This window comes from Chelonoidis abingdonii, chromosome 3 (genome assembly GCF_003597395.2).
Source record: "Chelonoidis abingdonii isolate Lonesome George chromosome 3, CheloAbing_2.0, whole genome shotgun sequence".
In the NCBI taxonomy this organism is placed as follows: Eukaryota; Metazoa; Chordata; order Testudines; family Testudinidae; genus Chelonoidis; species Chelonoidis abingdonii.
The window spans coordinates 5,145,458-5,166,724 of NC_133771.1; the positions used below are offsets into that span (position 1 = coordinate 5,145,458).

The 21,267-nt window shown below is 49.0% G+C and overlaps 1 protein-coding gene across 1 annotated transcript in view; it reads right to left on the minus strand.

The window, feature by feature from the left end:
• The window catches only part of LOC116837379 (nuclear GTPase SLIP-GC-like), a 54,305-nt gene extending 36,676 nt beyond the window's left edge, over nucleotides 1-17,629 (minus strand). The window contains exons 1-9 of the mRNA XM_032801717.2: nucleotides 17,532-17,629; nucleotides 14,959-15,064; nucleotides 12,325-12,547; nucleotides 11,404-11,631; nucleotides 8,994-9,221; nucleotides 8,023-8,198; nucleotides 4,652-4,670; nucleotides 2,004-2,093; nucleotides 812-917 (exon numbers count right to left, since the gene is read on the minus strand). Of these exons, the coding sequence (XP_032657608.2) occupies nucleotides 812-917; nucleotides 2,004-2,093; nucleotides 4,652-4,670; nucleotides 8,023-8,198; nucleotides 8,994-9,221; nucleotides 11,404-11,631; nucleotides 12,325-12,547; nucleotides 14,959-15,064; nucleotides 17,532-17,628 (1,273 nt within the window). The 5' untranslated portion in view covers nucleotide 17,629. The remainder of the gene's footprint in view (nucleotides 1-811; nucleotides 918-2,003; nucleotides 2,094-4,651; nucleotides 4,671-8,022; nucleotides 8,199-8,993; nucleotides 9,222-11,403; nucleotides 11,632-12,324; nucleotides 12,548-14,958; nucleotides 15,065-17,531) is intronic.
• Nucleotides 17,630-21,267: the final 3,638 nt, after the last annotated feature.

Here is a 21,267-nt window from a genome sequence, read left to right on the forward strand (position 1 = left end):
CTGATCCTTGATCATTAACAGGTAAAGCTTCTCCAGTCTTCCACTGCAGGCTAAGCTCCCGTTCAGGGCACCAAGATGCCAGGATTCTCGATTCAGCAGTGGATGGGCCCAGCAGAACAACTGGGTCCTATGCAACAAGGCAGCATATGTAGTGGTCTGTAGTGGAGGGCTACTGAGTTGTCAAGGGAAGGGACTGGACAGGGGGCCTATAGAGGTTTGGGTTGAGAGAAAGGTGGGGTCACTGGTGGAAGAGAAGCCAGAAGTGGGGCTCTCAGATGGTCACTGGAGTGGGCCTGAATCTGAGAGATGCCAAGCACCTGCAACCCCCATAGATTTCTGTGTCTGCAGTGCACTGGGACTCAGAGCTGTGGATTCAATTTTTGGCTCTGTCACAGATACCCGGTGTGACCTTGGCCAAGTCACTTAATCTCTGAGCCTCAGTTCCCCATTAAAACTGACAGTGACACTCACTTTGTTTGTCGAATCTATTTAGATCATCAGCTCTTTATGGCAGGGACTGTCTCTTATTAGGTGCATGTAAATCACCTAGCACCACAGAGCCCCAATTGTGGTTTTAGATTTGTAAGACAATTGTAATACAGGTGTCATTGTAATGAAAATAATAACAATAAATACAATCCCCACAGTTTCGGGAAAAAGCGTCTGCACATTTAGATGCTGCTTTAAACCAAATTCCTGCATCTGTGATGAGTGCCCATCACCAGTAAGAGCTGCACACAGCAGATGCAGAGTCAGCACTCTGAGCAATGAAGCATTAGCAATTCATGTTGAAAGAATGATTGCATGTTACCTGACTCTTCCTTAGTGATATGCTTCTTCCGCCAGTATTCTTTAGCACTGACCGTGTAAACGAGATCAGCCTTGTTCAGAATTTCTGAGTCACTCGGCAGTATTCTCTAAAAAACAGAAACGAACCACCCACCCACACAGATTATGTAAAAAGTGGGGTTATTGAAGCAGCTTCAGAAAATTCATAAGAACATAAGAGTGGCCACACTGGGTGAGAACAAAGGTCCAACCAGCTCAGGATCTTGTCTTCCAACAGTGGCCAATGCCAGGTGCCCAAAGGGAATGACCAGAACAGGCAATCATGAAGTGATCCATCCCCTGTTGCCCATTCCCAGCTTCTGGCAAGTTCTATTGTCACTGCAGAATTCCGCCAGTTAGCACAATAAGTGGTCCAGTGAGTGTGAATTTAATCAGTTGCGTATCCTCAACTACCCCATTCATATCAGGATCCAGTTCAAAATTGTGCTCTTGCCCTCCCTCCAGCAGCCAACTCCTCTGTCTCATCACATAATCTCACCATTGTTGGGGCGAGAGCCTCTTCCTCTGCAGCTTCTGCCACCAAGAACAGCCTTATGAACCTCACTGCCTCATCAATGTCCCAGCTCATCTCTCTCTTTCTGAGGCCTCATTTCCTCTCTCCTTACATTACCGGCTTTGTTTTAGGAATGCTTTGTGCTGCAGACAAACAGTGCATCTTAAATTCCTAATTCTGTATTACTGTGAAACGATTGGATTTGGGATGTCAATTTTTCATCGAGCAAACACCAAATCAAGGATCAGCTTTGTCTGCACATTGACTTTAATGCCTGGATCCCTTATTTATGACTCAGAATCAAACCACAGAGGATGGTCAGCTCCAAACACACACATTTTTATCACCAAAGGTAAAGGAGAGCTCCCTAATGGGATTTTCAGAAGTGCCTAACAAGGCTAGGCAACTAGCTCTGATCGGATGTTGACAGTAATTAGTCACCTGAAGGCCAAGACAGAGCTGGCCCCAGAATTCAATGAGACTTGGAACTTTGTGTGTTGATATCGAGGTTTTTATAGTGTAGTTGAGACCATGTAGAAATCATCACATCTCATGGCAAAATACTTACTTATAAATGTTAGTCCAAGGACCATCACATTTACTATTGAAATATACCAGGAATAGGTTTCCAACAACTTGAAAACTCAGTGTTATACTTTACCCCGAGCTTTGTCTTCATTCCTTTGATTTTCTTCCCTTTCACGGTTGCATTCCTCTCTAAAATAGCATCGTGTTTGTTTTCTACAGGTTTCTACATTTGGAAAGGCAATGAAAGTTACTATAGGTAGTCCCTAAAATGCTTTCATAGATTTTAAAGCCAGCAGACACCATCTAATCTGGCTTCCAACATAACACAGGGCAAACTTCACTCAGGAATTTCTGCATCTAGCCCAGAACTTCTGTTTGAGCTAGAGCAGAGATTTCAGGGCTTGTCTATATGAGCCAGTAATGGCAACTACAGGGATGTGATTTCTAGAGCTCACTAATATGTTGCACATTAACTGGCCCATGTGGACCCTGCCAGCGTGGACTAGAAGTTCCCTAGTGTGCTTTTAACATACTGATGTTACCATGGATTAACAGTCAACATGGATTTGTCAAGAACAAATCATGTAACTGAATCTAATAGCGTTCCTTGATAGGGTAACAAGCCTTGTGGATGGGGGGAAGAGGTAGATGTGGTATATCTTGATAGTAGTAAGGCTGCTGATACTGTCTCACATGACCGTCTCATAAACAAACTAGGGAAATACAGCCTAGTTGGAGCTACTATCAGGTGAGTGCCTAACTGGTTGGAAACTGTTCCCAGAGAATAGTTATCAGTGGTTCACAGTCAAGCTGGAAGGGCATAATGAGTGGAGTCCACAGGAATCGGTCCTTGGTCCGGTTCTGTTCAATATCTTCATCAGTGATTTAGATAATGGCATAGAGAGTGCACTTAAAGTCGGCGGACAATGGCAAGCTAGGAGGGTTTGCAGGTGCTTTAGAGGACAGTATTAAAATTCAAAATGATCTGGACAAACCGGATGTAAGGGGGCTGCTGGCCCTCCACTGACACTTAGTGGGATTTTTGGGTGGCCTCTCCTAGTACCAAAGGAAAGAGGAAGGGCCAAAGAGAAATCAGGATCCTGAGACTGATGGTCCCCAGGACCAATGGGAAGAGGCCAATGCTCCATGTCAGCCTGATTGGCAGGGCAGATCGGCCAATGAGAGAGCCAGGGGAGATGCTCCTGGCCAAGAGGCCAGGCAGGCCAGACTTGGGGGGGGGATCGTAACCCCGATGGGGCGAGGGTGACACTAGGAAGCAGGGCCCTGCCTCCTAGAGCCTGAGGGCGTGTGGCCACCACCAGAGCAAGCGTCCAACCCGCAGCGTCCCTGCAGCACAGACTGAGCTGCCCTGACGTTCCAGTGACGCTGGTTGTGGTTCCCCCTGTGCCCACAGAGCGCGGTGACGGGTTCCTTTAACCTTTCCCATTTTTCCTCATTGTTTTAATTGGCTGCTGTTTAATAAATTGTATTTGCTTTGAGCTCTGTGCAGTGATCAGTGGGTCAGGGAAGCATCCAGTGCAGAGAGAGCACCCCGGAGTGGGGACACCCTTGCCCCTGCCTTAAGTGACCATGAAAAGATTGGGGGGTCGAGCCTCCCAGGAATGCTGGGCCCAGCCTTGTCAGGGTTACAAGGACTCTGCCACCCAGGAGAGTGGAAGGGGAATCCCCCAGGTCAGGTCGGCCTGCGGGTAAAGGGAGCTGGAGTGAGGACTCAGATCCTTTGGGTAGCCAATTCCACTGAGGCAGTGTAAAAGCCAGGAAAGTTCCCCACAATGGCAGGACCATTCCCCTGTTTACATGGAGAAATGGTCTGAAGTGAATAGGATGAAATTCAATAAGGATAAATGCAAAATACCCCACTTAGGAAGGAACAATCAGTTTCACACATACAAAATGGGAAATGACTGCCTAGGAAGGAGTACTGCGGAAAGAGATCTGGGGGTCATAGTGGATCACAAGCTAAATATGAGTCAACAGTGTAACACTGATGCAAAAAAAGTGATCATTCTGGGATGTAATGGCAGGGGTGTTGTAAGAAAGATGAGAAGTAATTATTCTGCTCTACTCAGCACTTATAAGGCCTCAGCTGGAGTATTGTGTCCAGTGCTGAGCACCACATTTCAGGAAAGATGTGGACAAATTGGAGAAAGTCCAGAGAAGAACAACAAAAATGATTAAAGGTCTACTTGTGAAGTAACTCCCTTCTCTTCATGTGTCAGTATAACTGCATCTGTAATTTTCACTCCATGCATTTGTCAGGGCTCCCATGCATAGGGACTGTCTTATTGCCCCAGTTTTACAGCTGGAGAAGCTAAGGGGCACAGAGGTTAAGTGACTAGCCCAAGGACACACAAGGAGTCTGTTACAGAGATGAGAGGAGAACAAGGGACTTCATGGCTCTCATGCCACTGCACCAGGCCTCTCAGGATATTTACCCCATTTCAGCTGATGATCAACCTCCTTCCTGAACTACAAATGCCGATAGCTCTTGTAATTTTATCCTGGTTGTGGACTAAACTGTCTTACCCACCCAAAGCGAATGGGGGCCTCACATGTGTAGGGTGAGCAGGTGATACCTGGACTGGGCCCCTGGATACTATAAATTAACCTTGCAGCTCCTCTTACAAGTACACCCCATTGTATTTAGCAGCCCTAGTGGGTAACATCCATCTTTAGAAGATAAGACCTCTCATTTTTGTTGATGTAGAGTTCATTTTTAAGACTATAACTTATTTTTTAAAAAAGTCTGCAAATACTCACATGTTTCTCTTTTCTTTCCCTGGAAAAAAATTAAAATGACACATTTAATCAGGTTTGGCAAACATCAAAAATCCTATCATGCCCCTTGCACATAACTATGTGCAGGGGGTTATGGGAAGGTGACAATATACAGTCTGGAAAATAGAAATGGGCTTTAGCATGTTCACAAGCATTGTCAGACTGGATCAAACCCAAGGTCAATCTAGCTCAGCATCCTGTCTCTGGCAGTGGCCAACACCAGATGTTTCAACGGAAGGTGCAAGAATCACTGTAGAAAGCAACCATAGAATGACCTGTTTCTTCCTAACCCCCTGTGACACAGAAGTGAATTGGTGGTTTGCAACTCGTGTCAGATCTGACATACCCGCTACACCTCACACACTGTTATCATGATATATATCCAAAAGGTGGCTTGTAATATATCATTAATATTCTTGCGTTATGTACATACGTATGGTCAACCCACAAAAAACTTTACAGATGGGCAGGAAATATGTGACTAAAATGTGTGTAAACCAGACACGTCAGAGGAAACTGATAAGTTTTCTCCAGACAAAGGAAAGAGGCCAATATCTTAGACCAGGTGGGTCCAATTAAAGGGCTATTCATTTATATCTGAGGTTGCAGGAAGAGATCATTTGTATTGTAAAAATCACCAGCAAGGGAGAAGACAGCCTGGAATCTACACCAGACTGGCAGCCACACCCAGCAGGGGAAAGGAACCTTATGTGGGAATACATTTCAAAGGCTTACTGAGCTATAAAGAGAGGGGGAGCAAACCCCTAAATGATAGATCACTTAGGGGATTCAAGAGGCCAGAGTTCTTGAAATAAGTGGTTACTTACTGTACTGGAGGTTTGTCAAGATGTGTGGTACCTATCTGTATTCCACACATAGGTGTACATCGCGCTGTGCACTTGAGTCCTGATTTTTTCCAAGCAGTGTCTGTTGACCTGCATGCGCGGTATGTGCTTTTGTGCTCCTGACTGAGAGTGTAAGGGGCAGTGCAGGTCAGCACTACTCCAGTTCCTCCTCTTACTGCACTGTGGTGAAGTCCGAAGCAGAGGGACAGAAGGGCAGGTAGTGGAACACAGCTAGGGACCATACATCTCAGAGAACCTCCAGGTACAGTAAGTAACATCCTCTTCTTCGAGTGATGGGCCCTACGGGTATTCCACACGTAGGAGACTTGTGAGCACTGATCAGTATGGTGGTGGGTACAAGGTGGCTTATTGTAGAGTCATTTGCAATACAGTTCATCCCATGGCCTGTTTCTTTCTAAATCTCCTGTGACACACATACCCATTGGTGGTTCAATGCTCTGGTCTGCGGGCTCGAGAGCTCCTGGGGAAGTGCAGCTGCAGAGACGCGGCCTGACCCGGTGCTCTGTGCTGTGCGATGGCATGGCAGCCTGTCCTAGTGCTCTGGGCAGCACAGCTGTAGCGCCGCCAGCCACCAGTGCTCCAGGGAGCATGTCAACGGGGCAGGGGAGTTATGGGGTGGTGGTTCGGGAGACAGGGAGTGTGTTTCTATAGCGCATCGAGTACACTGGTGGTTCAGAGGGCACGGGACCATGGGGGCAGAGAGATCCGAGGGGGGCAGTCAGAATGTGAGAGAGGTGTGGGATGGTTAACCCGCGCTGACGGGCGGGCAGGTCGGCGGCGGGGTCTTGGGGGCAGTCAGGGGACTGGAGCAGCTGGGGGGTGGATGGGACAGGAGTCCCGGGGGCGGCTTCGGCGACGGGAACCAGGGGTATGGATGGGGCAGGAGTCCCGGTGCGGGCCAGCAGGAGGCGTAGAAGCAGGGGATCGATAGGAGGCGTTGGCCAGGCTCCATTGGAGCCTGGCTGTGGGGGCGAGGCACAGCTCCCCTAACTCTGGTCTCCAACATTCTGGAAACCTGATGGGCCTTATGCAAATGCCTGCCTCTGTCTAGGCTTATCTCTGCCAGACTGCTGCCGTAGCCTATTCGGTCCCTAGTCTGTAGCAGTGCATGGGGTTCTTCCTCCTGAATGTGGCAGGATCTGCACTATGTCCTTGCTGAACATCATCAGCAATTTGCTTTCGGCCCTCTAATTTCTTCTCTATTGTGTTAGGTTCGCTTCCTGTTCGTATCCCTATCACCCTCCGCGATTCTATCACTCCTCCCATCTGCAACTTCCATTGCAATATGCTTGAGGGTAACAATCTCACGCATCCTACCAGATTGATTTGAAGATATGAATCTAACTGGCCCTCAGGCGACGACCCTTGGTAGGCACTGCTTGAAACCGGGCTGCAACTAGACATGGAGCCATTGATCACATACCGAGATGAGCCCATGTCTGCTAGACTTTCTATCCGCTATTATAGTCCTTCTAGCAGCTAGAGCCAATGGCAGCCACAGGCTGTCGGCGCCCGACTAGATGCTACACATACAGTCTTCAGCGGGCCTGGGATGTGTACTTGGCGCAGCTAGCCCATGCTGCAGTGCATCACTCTTGGACCCGAGCTAAGCTAGTTTCAGAGCTAGGCATGGGTATGGGCTACATTGTCTTGCGTTTCCCCCAAGGGCCGTGCAGCCATTGGAATTGGAGTGTTTGCTGTAGCCTTGGCTTTACAGAGCAGGCTTTTTAGCTCAGCGCAGTAGAGGGTTCATGTTTAAATCCTTGAAATCACAGGTTCAGTTCTCGCTGCTAGTGTTCCCGGGCCAGTACACACACAAATACCTACAGCTTTTCATCCTCCTCTAGCCAGTCAAGACTGTGCAAGGGGATGTTATTCTGGGGGGTGCAAGCTTTAAGGAAAACCCTTACGTGCATCTTTACCACAGCATGAATACTCGCAAAGCTAGATTCCTCCAGACATATCGGTCCTAGGATGATTGCTGTGCATTTTGTTGGATTTCTGTTCAGCTTGCTAGCATTATACTAAAGCTCATTGCCATCTGTAGTTATCCTGTTTGCTAGGAGCAAGTGGCATCGTTTAGTATGTAAACATAGCCATCACAGTGTTGCTTATTGCTTATTAGGGATCACGGAGTCGTGATACTAAACATGCTCCGTCTTACCATATTTACGTGAAGTTGCCAAGGCTGGTTATTTTTTACTCTCCTATATTGACTTGTAGTGGAAGAGAGGGGCCCAGTACATCTACTACTAGACACAAAGCAGGAGGGCGCAAACGGTCATATACGTTTGAGAACCACTGGTATTGTTGTTAGACACTGCAGTCAGAAACCGCCAGCCAGAACAAATGGCAGATGCTTCAGAAGCTGATGGGTGAACCTGGACTAGATGGTAGCTAGAAGGAGGAAGACAGGCAGACACACTCTAAGTCTCTGAAGGGAAGGACTCTCAGTCCCTGAAGCCCAGGGATAGTCTATTCCACTACCTCAGGTATTCCTTCAGGTCCAGCTTATCAGACTTGGTGACCACCAGAGCGATGTCACTGCACATCCCGCCTTGGTAAGCTTTGATGCTCTCTGTCAGCAGCACTTCATGGACTTTGCCCCCCAGAACTCGTTCGATGTCGGCGATAACCCAGATGACTGAACATTTATTGATGCTCTTAAGGAGAAAGAGAGAGAGAGAGAGAGAGGGAAGATTATATCTGGAAGCAACGAGGCAGCCAGGCTCCATCCTGAGACATGCCAAGCACTCTAGATTCCCCACTGACTGCAATGCCAGTGCAGAGTGCTTAGTCTCTGCAGGATTCTGCCAGCAATTTGCAGACTTGAGCCCCTAGCTCAAGCCCCTCAGCTATGTACCACTCAGGACTGTGCTAGCTGGAGGTTCTGAGCTGACCACTAGGAGTATGCCTACACAGCAATTAAACACCATGAGGGAGGGAGGGTCCCAGAGCCCAGGCTCCAGCCCAAGCCGGAACATCTACACAGCAATTTTACAGCCCCAGAGCCCGAGCCTGAGTCAGCTGACATGGGCCAGCTGCGGGTGTTTAATTGCTGCGTAGGCATTCCGTGGGATAGCCCTAGTGCAGAGAAGATAAAGGTATATCTGATCATTGCAGGGTCTGCACTTCTGAGGAAAAACCTCAGTCTCCTAGTGAAGAGCAGATGGAGAAAGGCGCTATGGGGCCTTGATGCTACAGGAATCCAGGAGCAGCAATGGATCCAAGCTAGGAAGCACTGTTAGCTAATATCAGGGTTGCCTCCTCACTGTACGGTGTGGATGCTGTTTCGTTCTGCTAAAGCCTTGCCCAGGCCTTCCCCAGGCCACAGAGCTCACTGCCCTCTCTAGAGCTTTCCTTCCTTCGTTAGTAACATTAGAACCAATGGTTAAATGCTTTCCAGCCAAATAACATATCAGCATTTTCTCCCACACATCACAGAGCTGGTGAGTCACCTCTTTCCACATTTCGTCCCTTTGGCTGTTGTAATCTCCTGTCCCGGGAATATCCATAAACACGACACATTCTGGAATCATGTTGGACTTCGGAATCGTCACTTCCACGTACTTGATTAGTGGCCACAGTCGCATCTTGCCTTTCTCTTCATCCAGTGCTGGCTCCTCCTCATCCTTGTCACTTTGACACCGCACATAAGGGTCCAGTTTGTCAGAAAGTTCTTTTGCCTGAAACACAATAAATAAATCAAACTCTGCCCCTCCATGGTGATAGGACCTCAAAGTCATCAGTAAAATTAATTGAACAATCTGCCACCTGGGTGTGCTGTGAGACTAAGTTTCATTCCCCAGCATTTTACAGAGGAGGAAACTGAGGGGCCTGGAGGAGCAAGAACACTCAGTGAGACATTGTCTGAGCTGGGAATAGAGCCCAGGAAGTCTAGCCTCTTTCCAGTTCTGATAGAGCTTTCACATGAGATAAACAGCATGGTGGAAGCACAGAATCTCCCTCTCTGGTACTGCAGAGGACACCTGAGAGAGTGACTGTAGTCTGAGGCCTGATTAACTTTCTCCAGCATCCCCCATAAATCCCTGGGAATGACTTTGGCTAGGGAACAGGGCAAGGAGGTGGGATGCTGGGGGCAGAGGGTTACAGCTGCCTCTGCATGGCTGGCAGTAGAGCTGATCAGAAAAGCAGACATGTTCCCTGTGGTCAATTCCTCAGGGAAAATCCCCACTTGAAATTTGGGAAGAGAAAGGCAGGAAAACCCTTGAAAATCCCAAAGCTACAATGACATTTTTAAATTGAAACAAAGCAAAACAATTGTTTCAAAGTGATGATTCGCCACAAAGTAGTGTTTGTTTGGTCTGATATCCCTGATTGGAAAAAATCAGAATATCAGTTACAGTTGACATTTTCCTGCCTAACATTTAGACTTCAGCTAATCCACATTTTCCAACTGGACATTTGTTTGGTGAGGAAATGTTGTGGAGCTCTAGGTGGCAGCACAGGAGCTGCCTCCCTGCCAGGGGTGTGGAGGAGTGGGATGGGGCAGGCGGAGTTCACTCCCTCAGTGGGGCAGACTGGGGTAATCTCCATGGGGAATTGCACAGTAGATTCATGCAGGAGGGGACAGTTTTGCCCCGAGTTTGGCCTATTCCAAGTTATCTGGAAAAACCCATCCACAGCCAGAAAAGCTGGTTGTAGCTCAATGTGAAGCTGAAAGAGGCAGCTACTGAATTTAAATGTTACCACCTTTCCTTAAAGGGGTATGTCTGCACTGCGAAGGGGGGCAGAGGGGTATGATTGCAGCACATGGAGACGCACCTGATCTGGCTTTGATCTAGGTAGCGGTGAAGCTGCAGTAGCCTGGACGTCTGTGCGGGGTAGCTGTGCGAGTAATTATCCAGGATTCTGGGTGGGCTTGTACAGCTGCCACAGCTTTACTGCTATTGGTATATGAGCTAACTGGCTGAAAGCTAGCTCGGGTGTGTCTATCACACATCCCACTGCCATACTGCCAACTTGAACTCTTTTTGGTGATTTTAAAAACCACCAAATCCTGTATTTTAGTTTGTCTTTTAACTCCTCTTTACGCCTTAGTCACTGTGTGTATAATAATTTCAGGTTGAAAAAGTCAGACTTCAGTGTACACCTCTCCCTAGCCACTCATCCTCTCCTCCCCCCAAGACAGGGAAATACCCAGTCACCCATTTCCTGTCACTGTCTTGACTCTTTCCCCTCCTACTTTGTTCCTCTGACAAAAGAATGACTGGTTGGTAAGTAGTTTGAGCATCACTGCCCTAATTAATGCAGCAGGATTCACACTCCCACGCAGAACTTATATAATTGTTCAGGGTTGATGGCTTACATATTAGAGAACTTTAAATTTATATGAGTCACTCATATAAACAATGTCACAGGAAAAACTATGAGGGATTGGTTTAGCCATTGGCAAGAAACAACACTTCCCTGCTTCTCCTCCCCGCCTCTCCCCCACCTTCACTGTCTGAAACTGAGACTGAGCCCAGCTGCTCAGACTCCCTCCCCATCCCAGCCTTCCCCAGCCTCCTCCTGCTCTGGCCTCACCCTCTCCACCCATCTCCCTGACACAAGAATGGCCACACTGGGTCAGATCAATGGTCCATCTAGCCCACTACCCGGTCTTCTGACAGAGGCCAATGCCAGATGCTTCAGAAGGAGTAAACAGAACAAGGTTCTTTATCTAGTGACCCATCCCTGTCGTCCACTCCCAGTTTCTGGCAGTCAGAGGTTTACAGCATGGCGTTTGTCCCTGACCATCTTGGCTAATAGCCAGTGATTGACCTGTCCTCCATGAATTGATCTCGTTCTTTTCTGAACCTACAAGGGTCTTCTGGATTTGGAATTTATGATCACACACTCACTCACCTGCGCTGCCTGGAGGCGAATACATTTTGAGGAAGGGATATTTACTAGGGGCTTTGCCCTCAACAGGTCTTCATAAGATCTCTTTTCAGCATCTCTCCCATAGAGCGCTTGAAGCTTTTGAACAGCTTCACTTACAACATCCTCGTCCTCCCCTTCCTCCTCCTCTTCTTCCTCCTCTCTGGATTTCCGCAGAAGCGCCACCAGATTCTTCAGTTCCTCCTTCCATTCCTGCCAGTGCAGAGCAGGGAAAACAGGCCATTGTTATCTTGGGCATTTGGGGGCCGGGGCAGGGGCTGGACAAGGCTGCTACAGAATAATGCAGGAGTTGAAGCTGGATTTGACTAGGGTTGTACAGGCAGCAGTAGTGGATTTCAGTAGCTATGGGGGTGCCTAGAGCTCAGGCTGGGTGGGATTGGTGTAACAGCATTCCAAGCAAAGAGACTACAGAGCTATTTTAGTGCCGAGCAGAGGGCAGGGGATGGGAGCTGGGAACTGGCTCAGTGCTGCAGGAGAAGCTGTGGGGAGCTATAGTGCAGAAGCAGCACAAGTGGTTCCCTGGCTTCTGCAGCAGATGAACCAGCTGTGGTTCCAGCAGCAGGATTCCCCTCTGGACAACTACAAGGAAAGCAGGGAGGGAAGTGCTGTTGCTTACACCTGTCTCCTCCTGGCCTACTAAGAGAACCAGCCCCAACCCAGTCCTCAGAGGACACTCATTCCTTCCTGGAGCCCTTGGCAATCATCAGGCAGAGCTGAGGTTTCATACAGGAAGCAGCCAGCAGGGGCCTTCTGGGCCAGGCAGCAGCTGCCCTCTCCATAAGACAGAGTTACCCTGTGGAGGGGCTGTGGCTACACACCCTGCAGCAGGAGACTGTCCTACAGAACATACCCAGGCCCTGTGCCAGGCTGAGGAATTAGACTTGCCTGTGATGACAGAAGGTGAATTTTTGCCTCGTAGTTTTTGCTCCGGCTGCTGTTGACTTGCACCATGCACGAGGTGCAGGCTTGGTTCCCCGACACTGGCAGGAAGAACTGCTTGTCGATGATGGCGTTGAACAGTGAGCTCTTCCCAGCCCCGGTGCTGCCAAAGAGCCCAATGTAAATGGGGTCCAGAGAAGACTTTTCTTTCAAGGCAAGGAGGCGGTTCCTGTAGAAAAGGCAAGAGGGAGGGAGGGTTAGACAGATTCACGTATTTGGGAAGGGCCAGTAGCTCCCTGCCTCACAAATACAGCCCCATTGGAGTCAATGGAAAGACTCCCCTTCTCCCCAACCCCCAAAATGATTTAGATGAACATTGGATCAGGCTCCACTATCGTTAAGGTTTGGCTGGATGGACAGACAAGTTTTCCTGCCATAAACCATGAACCAAGACCTAGAGCAGCTACAGCTGGTGAGGGGCTAGGAACCCTGGGTATGCCCCTAGAAGCAGGAAGTCTGTGTCATGGGGTATATGTGCCCCACACTAGCCACACAGGCACTGCCAGCCACTGCTGATTGGCCTGCTAACAGCAGCTGGGAGGACAAAAGGGCTGGGAGGCAGAAGGCGGGTGGCTAACAGAGCAGTGAGCAGGCAAGAGAAAGGAACTCCTGTCAGCAGACTACTAGACAGCTGCTCAGGGCAGGGCCGTCCTTAGCCATAGGCAGAATAGGCAGCCGCCTAGGGCACCACTAGGTCTGGGGGCACCGCTCTGCCAGACAGATGGGAAGCAGTGGAGCATGTGAGAGCAGGGCTGCTGGGTCCTAGAGAGAGCTGAATGCAGCACAGTCTGAGGGAGGGGGTTGGCTGTTGGGGTTGCTGGGAAGGGGTGGGGGAAGGAACTCACCAGTGAGTGTGACTCTTTCCCCTGGTGTGAGGTGAGGCAGGCTCCGTGGCTCTGGCAGTATCCTTTGTTGTCCCCCATAATATCCATTCTTCTCCCCCCGCCCCATGGAGCACCCCACCTTTCTCCCTCCTCCCATGGAGCACCCCTCTCTCCCCCCCTCTCCTCCCTGGCTGCCTGCTGAAGAATGAAAGTGAAAGTAACTCACTTCCTTGGCAGGCAGCCAGGATTGGAATGGTCACACAGGTCTGGGCTGGGGCTAGCCAGATAGCATGTGAAAAAAATCAGGACAGGGGGTTGGGGTAGGGTGAGCAGATGTCTCACTTTTATAGGGACAGTCCCGATTTTGGAGTCTTTTTCTTATATAGGCTCTGGTGCCTATATAAGACAAAGCCCCATATATCGGGACTGGCCATATAAAATCAGGACATCTAGATCTGGTCACCCTAGCTGGGGAGCGCATCTCTCCCCCGGGTGGAGCTGTACAGGGCAGGATGAGCTGCTGTGGCTCCGTGGGTGCCCCCCCGAGATCAGATGCTGTGCTAACTTCACCATGGTCTGTTGGGCTGGCGGAGATGCCTATTGGCGTGTGATCGGACCTGAGGGTTTGGTGTTGCCACTCTGCACCCTAAGAGGTGGATTTTGGGGTCCTGCAGTTTTCCACCTATCTCCTCTTCTACTTCAGCTGTTGGACCAGCAGGCTGGGGGGTGAGCCAAGCATGAAAGCAGTGCTGTGTTGCCATTTAACAAATTTGTTTGCCAAAAATGCTTGCTAACAATCCTGAATTCAATTTCAATTAAAAAAAAATCAGTATCTTAGCCAAAAACAGAAAATTTACTTGACAATTATTTGTGACAAGTTTGGTATGGGGAAGGGAGTGGGCCAGTTTTCATCAGAGAAACATAAAATGTTGACTGACTTTCCTATAGCCCTGTTACTGCTAAATAGAGCCCTCCAACAACTGTAAGATGCTCATCTCCTTACTAGTGTATAAAGCAGGGATTCCCAAACTTTAACAGCCCGCGAACCCCTTTCACTAAACTGTGAAGTGTCATGAACCCTCTCCTAAAAATGAATATTTTCAGGGATTTAAGTTTAAATTTCCTCAGTGTGATGGATGCCCCAACTGCCCGCCCCGCTCTTCCTGGGGCTCAGGCTGCCAGCTCCCCCACTGACAGGGGCAGGGCTCAGTCTGCCAGCCCCAACTGCCCAGCCCCATTCTTCCTGTTACTTGGGCTGCCAGCCCGCACAGAGCACTGGGGTTCAGGCTGCCGGCTCCCTTGCTGACCGCCGGGACTCAGGCTGCCAGCCCAAACTGCCCGGCCCCGCTCTCCCTGGGGCTCGGGGTGTCTGCCCTGCAACCGGGTCCCACCTGCTGTCTCCAATGCCCGGGGTCCTCTGGCCGCCATTAGTTAAATATTTCTGGCAAATCCCCTGTAATGTTCTGCAAACCCCGAGGGGTTCGCGAACCCCAGTTTGGGAACCACTGGTATAGAGCAGGGGTTGTCAACCTATGGCACATGTGCCAAAGGTGGCATGCCAACTGATTTTTGATGCTCTGGGGTTCTGGCTGCTGCCCCATTGCACCAGAACCCTGCAGAGGCAGGAGTTCAGAGCTAGATTTGCACATTGCGACATGGGTCCATCCATAGAGCAGGTAAGCAGAGCCCTATGTGAGCGTAGGCTGTGGTGTCTCCATCATTAGGCTTTAAGGGAGAAATGGGGCTGCAGACTCACTTGAGATATTTAGTCTTGTCCGATATAGTATCCTGGGACAGAGAGTTGGTCAGCTTCTTGTACGCAATGTTCAGAACTTTTCGGATCCTGGATTCCATATTTTCATCTGGAAGGAGGAGACAATTACATGCTAGGGATAGACTCAGCTCTCACCAGCTAAGCAGATTTGTGCCAGGTCAGTCAAGGAGGGGAGACCTCCCAGGAAAACCCAGGATACTATAGGAAATGGCAATGGTGATTCAATAGATGGCTCTTCATCCCTATCAGCCCCAATGCTCCAGTATGGTGCTAGGGGTGCTGTGCTACCAGACCAGTGGTTGCAGCCCAATCAGCCCACAGCTGCAACCCACATGCCATCCTCTGGGCCGTACAGGTAGCATATATACTGTGTGGATGTGAGCCACATATTGAGAGCTGCATGTGTGGCCCTAGGGTGACCAGATAGCAAGAGTGAAAAATCGGAACAGGGGTGGGGGGTAATTGGCACCTGTATAAGACAAAGCCCCAAATATCAGGCCTGTCCCAATTTTATAGGGACATCTGGTCACCCTATGTGGCCCACAATAGTAAAAAGATTCAGAACTGCTGTGCTATAGGCTATTTCAGATGAGCTTTAAGAGTGAGGCCCTGTGGCCAGATTCCACTTGGTGCACCCTCTGCATCCAGGGTGGTGGCCAGAGTGGAATTCCCCTGGTGCAGAGGACCTGGGTGAAATATCTTGGGAATAATGTCACTATCTTGAAAATTTGTGCCCTTAAGGTCTTGGAATGAAAGTGAGTCACTAGGGAACATATGTCTCAGTGGTTGCCCAGTCAAGTGGGAGGGAGTTATCACTCCTTCTTGGCTAGCCAATCATGGTGTGCATTGCTTAATTGTCTGCCTTGCCCCAACTCAGAAAAGTCAATGGAAAACAATAAAAGACAAACTATAACCTCCAAATCACTTGGAAGGGGAAAGGAACAATACAGCAATGAAGGAATGGCCCTGCCTGTGAATAAAGACAAAAGACTGATTCAGTAGATCCTAGGATGAGCGGGGGTGGTTCATGGAAGACTTGGTTCTGGCTACTTGGGACAAGCAAGTGCTGGAAAAGACTGAACTTTGGGGTGAGACTCTACTTTATTAGCTAGGAAAGGTAACTATTAGTAAGCGTAGACCCTAGTTCATGTTCTTATGTTTTTATTTATATTAAATCATGTTGTTCATCACTCACACTTGTTTCCAGTTGAATCTCTAGTCTTCTTAAACTAATTCCCTTTTGTTTCACTATGATTAGGGCCCTACCAAATTCACAGCCATGAAAAATGCGTCACGGGCCATGAAATCTATCTCCCCCCGTGAAATCTGTTTTTTTATGTGCTTTTACGCTGTACTATACGATTTCATGGGGAAGACCAGCGTTTCCCAATTGGAGGTCCTGACCCAAAAAGGAGTTGCAGGGGGTCGCAATGTTATCTTAGGGGGTTGTGGTATTGCCACCCTTACTACTGTGCTGCCTTCAGAGCTGGGCAGCCGGAGAGTGGCAGCTGTTGGCCAGGCACCCAGCTCTGAAGGCAGCGCCTTGCAAGCAAGAGTGCGGAAGTAAGGGTGGTAATACCATACCATGCACCCTTATTTCAGCCACTGCTGCCTTCAGAGCTGGGCAGCCAGAGAGTGACGGCTACGGGACTGAGGGTCCAACTCTTCAGGCAGCAGTGCAGATGTAAGGGTGGCGATACCATACCATAACCATGCCATCCTTACTTATGTGCTGCTGCTAGCAGCAACTCTGCCTTCAGAGCTGGGCTTGCCGGCTAGCCGCCGCCACTCTCCAGCTGCCCAGCTCTGAAGGCAGTATGCCACCAGCAGCAACAGCAGCAGCGCAGAAGTAAGGGCAGCAGTATCACACTACAGTACCCCCTACAATAACCTTAACTTAAATAGCTGAACTCATGACATTTATGATTTGAAAATCCTATGACTGTGAAATTGACCAAAATGGTCCGTTTATTTGGAAAGGCCCTAACTATGACTGAACTAAAGAGCTGTGCATAATACAGGAGCGGTGGGTAAGGTAAAACTGGGATACATTGTTCCTTTGGGAACAGAGGATCTGGGATTTCTGTGGGTATTCAGTGACCAGGGGAAGACACAACAGTGGGACACTTTGAAGGCACTTGTGGGCTGGCATGTGTCTATTGTCAGCCTGCAGGGCAAAGGCAGGGCTGCTGTAGCCCAGAGGAGAGTGCTTGAGTGGCTGAACGGCTGGTCGTATTATAGTGCTAACACCCAGCTGGCACAAGACTCCGTCACATCGAAGCAGGTGGCAACAAGGTGACTCACAGCCCTGTGTGCCCTGAGAAGCTCACAAATTCCATGGGATGCTGCAGCCCTGACCCCCCCTGCTGCAAGTGCACAGAGCAGCCACATGAACATGGGCTGGTGCAGCCTTGCACCCTAGCCTGGGGCGCGGAGAGCGGCTTCTGTACCCTCAACCACAACCAGGGCTGGGTCCATTTTGCCCTCTCCCCATAGCCCTGTGTATTTCAGGCACATCCCGGGCACATTCCCCAGTATCAGCAGGGACTGGGGACAGTTTTTCATACTTACAGTTTTCAGGAACTCTTGCTCTTGCGGTGCGATATGGTCGATACTTGTCCAAACTCCTCTTTTTCTGGCAGGGTGACTCATTTATATCTCCGCCTCAGCACCTTTTCAGATTAAAGGGCCTTCTTGTTAGTGAGATTGCGCTAGAGATGGACACCAGCTACAAGGCTCATTAATAAAGGACCTGAGGTTCAGCACAGATGGCATGCGGAGACACTGACCCATGTACTGGTAACAACCCAGGACTGTTGTTTGCATTACAGCACTGCTGGAGGCCGAGACTGCGCTAGGCGCTGTACACACACTAAGACCTGGCTGCGGTTATTCATGCCTTTGTCACCTCTTGGCTGGGCTACAGAAATGCAATAAACCTGGACTGAAACCTTCAGCATTAGGAAAACCAACTAGTACTAAACACAGCAGTGCATTGTCTCAGCTACACACACTGCCATAGCTCATAACTCCTGTTCTCCGCTCCCTAAATTAGCTTCCCATAGAATCATAGAAGTTAGGGATGGAAGAACCTCAGGAGGTATCTAGTCCAACCCCTGCTCAAAGCAGGACCAACACTAACTAAATCACCTCAGCCAGAGTTTTGTCAAGCCTGACCTTAAAACCTCTAAGGATGGAGATTCCACCACCTCCCCAGGGACCCATTCGGGTGCTCTATCACCCTCCTAGTGAAATACTGTTTCCTAATATCCAACCTAAACCTCCTCCACTGCAACTTGAGACCATTACTTCTTGTTCTGTCATCTGCCAACACTGAGAACACCGAGCTCCATCCTCTTTGGAACCCCTAACTGAAGGCTGCTATCAAATCCCTGCTCACTCTTCTCTTCTGCAGACTAAACAAGCCCAGTTCCCTCAGTCTGTCCTCGTAACTCATGTGCCCCAGTCCCCTGATCATTTTCGTTGCTCCTGCTGGACTCTTCTTCAATTTGTCCACATCCTTTCCATAGTGGGGGGCCCAAAACTGGACACAATACTCCAGATGTGGCCTCATCAGTGCCAGATAGAAGGGAATAATCACTTCCCTCGATCTGCTGGCAATGCCCTGCTAATGCAGCCCAATATGCCGTTGGCCTGCTTGGCAACAAGGGCACACTGCTGACTCATATCCAGCTTCTCGTCCACTAAAATCCCCAGGTCATTTTCTGCAGAATTGCTGCTTAGCCAGTCAATCCTCAGCCTGTAGCAGTGCATGGGATTCTTCTGTCCTAAGAGCAGAACTCTGCACTTGTCCTGGCTGAACCTCATCAGATTTCTTTTGGCCAAATCCTCCAATTTGTCTACGTCACTCTGGACCTTATCCCTACCCTCCAGCATATCTACCACCTTCCCCCATCTTAGTGTTCATCCAAGAACTTGCTGAGGGTGCAATTAATCCCATCATCCAGATCATTAATGAAGATGTTGAACAAAACTAGCCCTATGACAGAACCCTGGAGCTCTCCACTTGATACCGGCTACCAACTAGACATTGAGCCATTGATCCTGTTGATCCTGATGATCTAGCCAGCTTTCTATCCACCTTATAGTCCATTCATCCAATCCATATTTTTTTAACTTGCTGGCAAGGATACTGTGGGAGACCGTATCAAAAGCTTTGCTAAAGTCAAGATATATCACATCCACTGCTTTCCTCATATCCACAGAGCCAGTTATCTTATCACAGAAGGCAATCAAGTTGGTCAGGCATGACTTGCCCTTGGTGAATCCATGTTGACTGTTCCTGATCACCTTCCTCTCCTCCAAGTGCTTCAAAATGGATTCCTCAGGGACCTGCTTCAAGAATTTTCCAGGGACTGAGGTGAGGCTGACCAGTCTGTACTTCCCCAGATTCTCCTTCTTCTCTTTTTTAAAGATGGGCACTACATTTGCCTTTTTCCAGTCGTCCGGGGTCTTCCCTGATCGCCATGAGTTTTCAAAGACAATAGCCAGTGGCTCTGCAATCACACTAGCCAACTCCCTCAGCACCCTCGGATGCATTGCATCCAGCCCAATGTACTTGTGCATGAAGCCTTGTCAAGTTTAATGTCTTGGTCCTTATCCTAAAGACACTTCATGGCCTGGTCCCAGGATACCTAACAGACCATCTAAAGCTCTGTCATGAAGACCGTGGTCTATAACTTCACTCCTCTGGCCCAATGGAACTTTCAACTCTACAGCAAACCTCATCTGTGCAGCAGACTGAACTTTCCCTGGGGTGCTCCGGGACTGTGAAATGGACTCGTCCAAGAACTGAAGACCATCACCACTTACTGCTTCTTGTGCAAAGTGCATTTCTCTGACCTTGCCTTCTCTGTAGCATTATGTATAGTTAACAAATGATAAAGTGCTTAACTCTCCTTACAGTTAGAAAGCTTTCCTAATATCTAACCTAACTCAGGGGCGGCTCCAGGCACCAGTGCAGCAAGCACATGCCTGGGGCGGCGAGCCACAGGGGGCGGGCTGCCGGTCACCGTCAGGGCAGCAGTGAGGCAGCCTTTGACGGTGTACCTGCTGGAGCTACGCAGGTCCCACGGTTCCGACAGCAATTCAGCGGCAGTTACACCAAAGCCGCGGGACTGCAGATCACCCACAGAAACGCCACCGAATCCATGTGATCATAGACGGCCAGCAGGCATGCTGCCAAAGGCCGCCCGACTGCCGTGCTTGGGGCAGCAAAAAACACAGAGCCGCCCCTGACCTAAATCTCCCTTTCTGCAGCCATTTATTTTTTGTCCTACCTTCAGTGGATATGGAGAATGATTGCTCATCCTTCTCTTTCTAACAGCCCTGAATATATTTGGAGACTTATCAGGTTCCCCCTCAGGCTTCTTTTCTCAAGACTAAATAGGCCCAGTTTTTTAGCCTTTCCTCACAGGTCAGATTTTCTAACACTTGGATCAGTTTTATTTTTCTCCTCTGGACTCTCCAATTTGCTCACATCTTTCTCAAATCACAGTGCCCAGAACTGGACATCAGATTCCAGCTGAGGCCTCACCAGTGCTGGGTAGAGCAGGACAGTTACCTCCCGTGTCTTACTTACAACACTCTTGTTAATACACCTCAGAACGATATTAGCCTTTTTCACAACTGCATCACATTGTTGACTCATATTCAGTTTGTGATCCGCTATAACACTGAGATCTTTTTCAGCAGTACCGCTGCCTAACTGGTGATGCCCCATTCTGTAGTTGTGAATTTCACTGTTTTCTTTCTAAGTGAAGTCCTTTGCAATTGTCTTTATTGAATTTCATCCTGTTGAATTCAGATCAATTTTCCAAGTTTGTTATATCAAGTTTTACTAAGAAATGGAGTGAAAACAGTTCAAATATCAGGGGCAAAGTCCTCAGCTAACTCGGCAGAGCTCTGCTGTCTTCAATACAGCCACACCAATTTGCACCAGCTGAGGATCTAGCCCAGATCGTAAGCAGGTTTCAACCTTGATTTGACTTTAGCAGCTCAGCCCTTGCTCTGTGCAAAGCCTAAGACTGACAGAAACAGAACACTTTCTTGTTTTCCCCCTACTGGGCTTAGAGGTTTTGCACTGGCACCCATCACTGTGGTATGTCCGCACCTCTCAGCTTAATTAGATTGACATGGCACGGTCCCTACATGGCAATTAAAGATTAGCAGCTGGCCTGGGTCAGCTGACTCAGGTTGCAGGGCTGTTAGGGCTGGTCTACTCTACGGGGTAAAATCGATTTTAGATACGCAATTTCAGCTACGTGAATA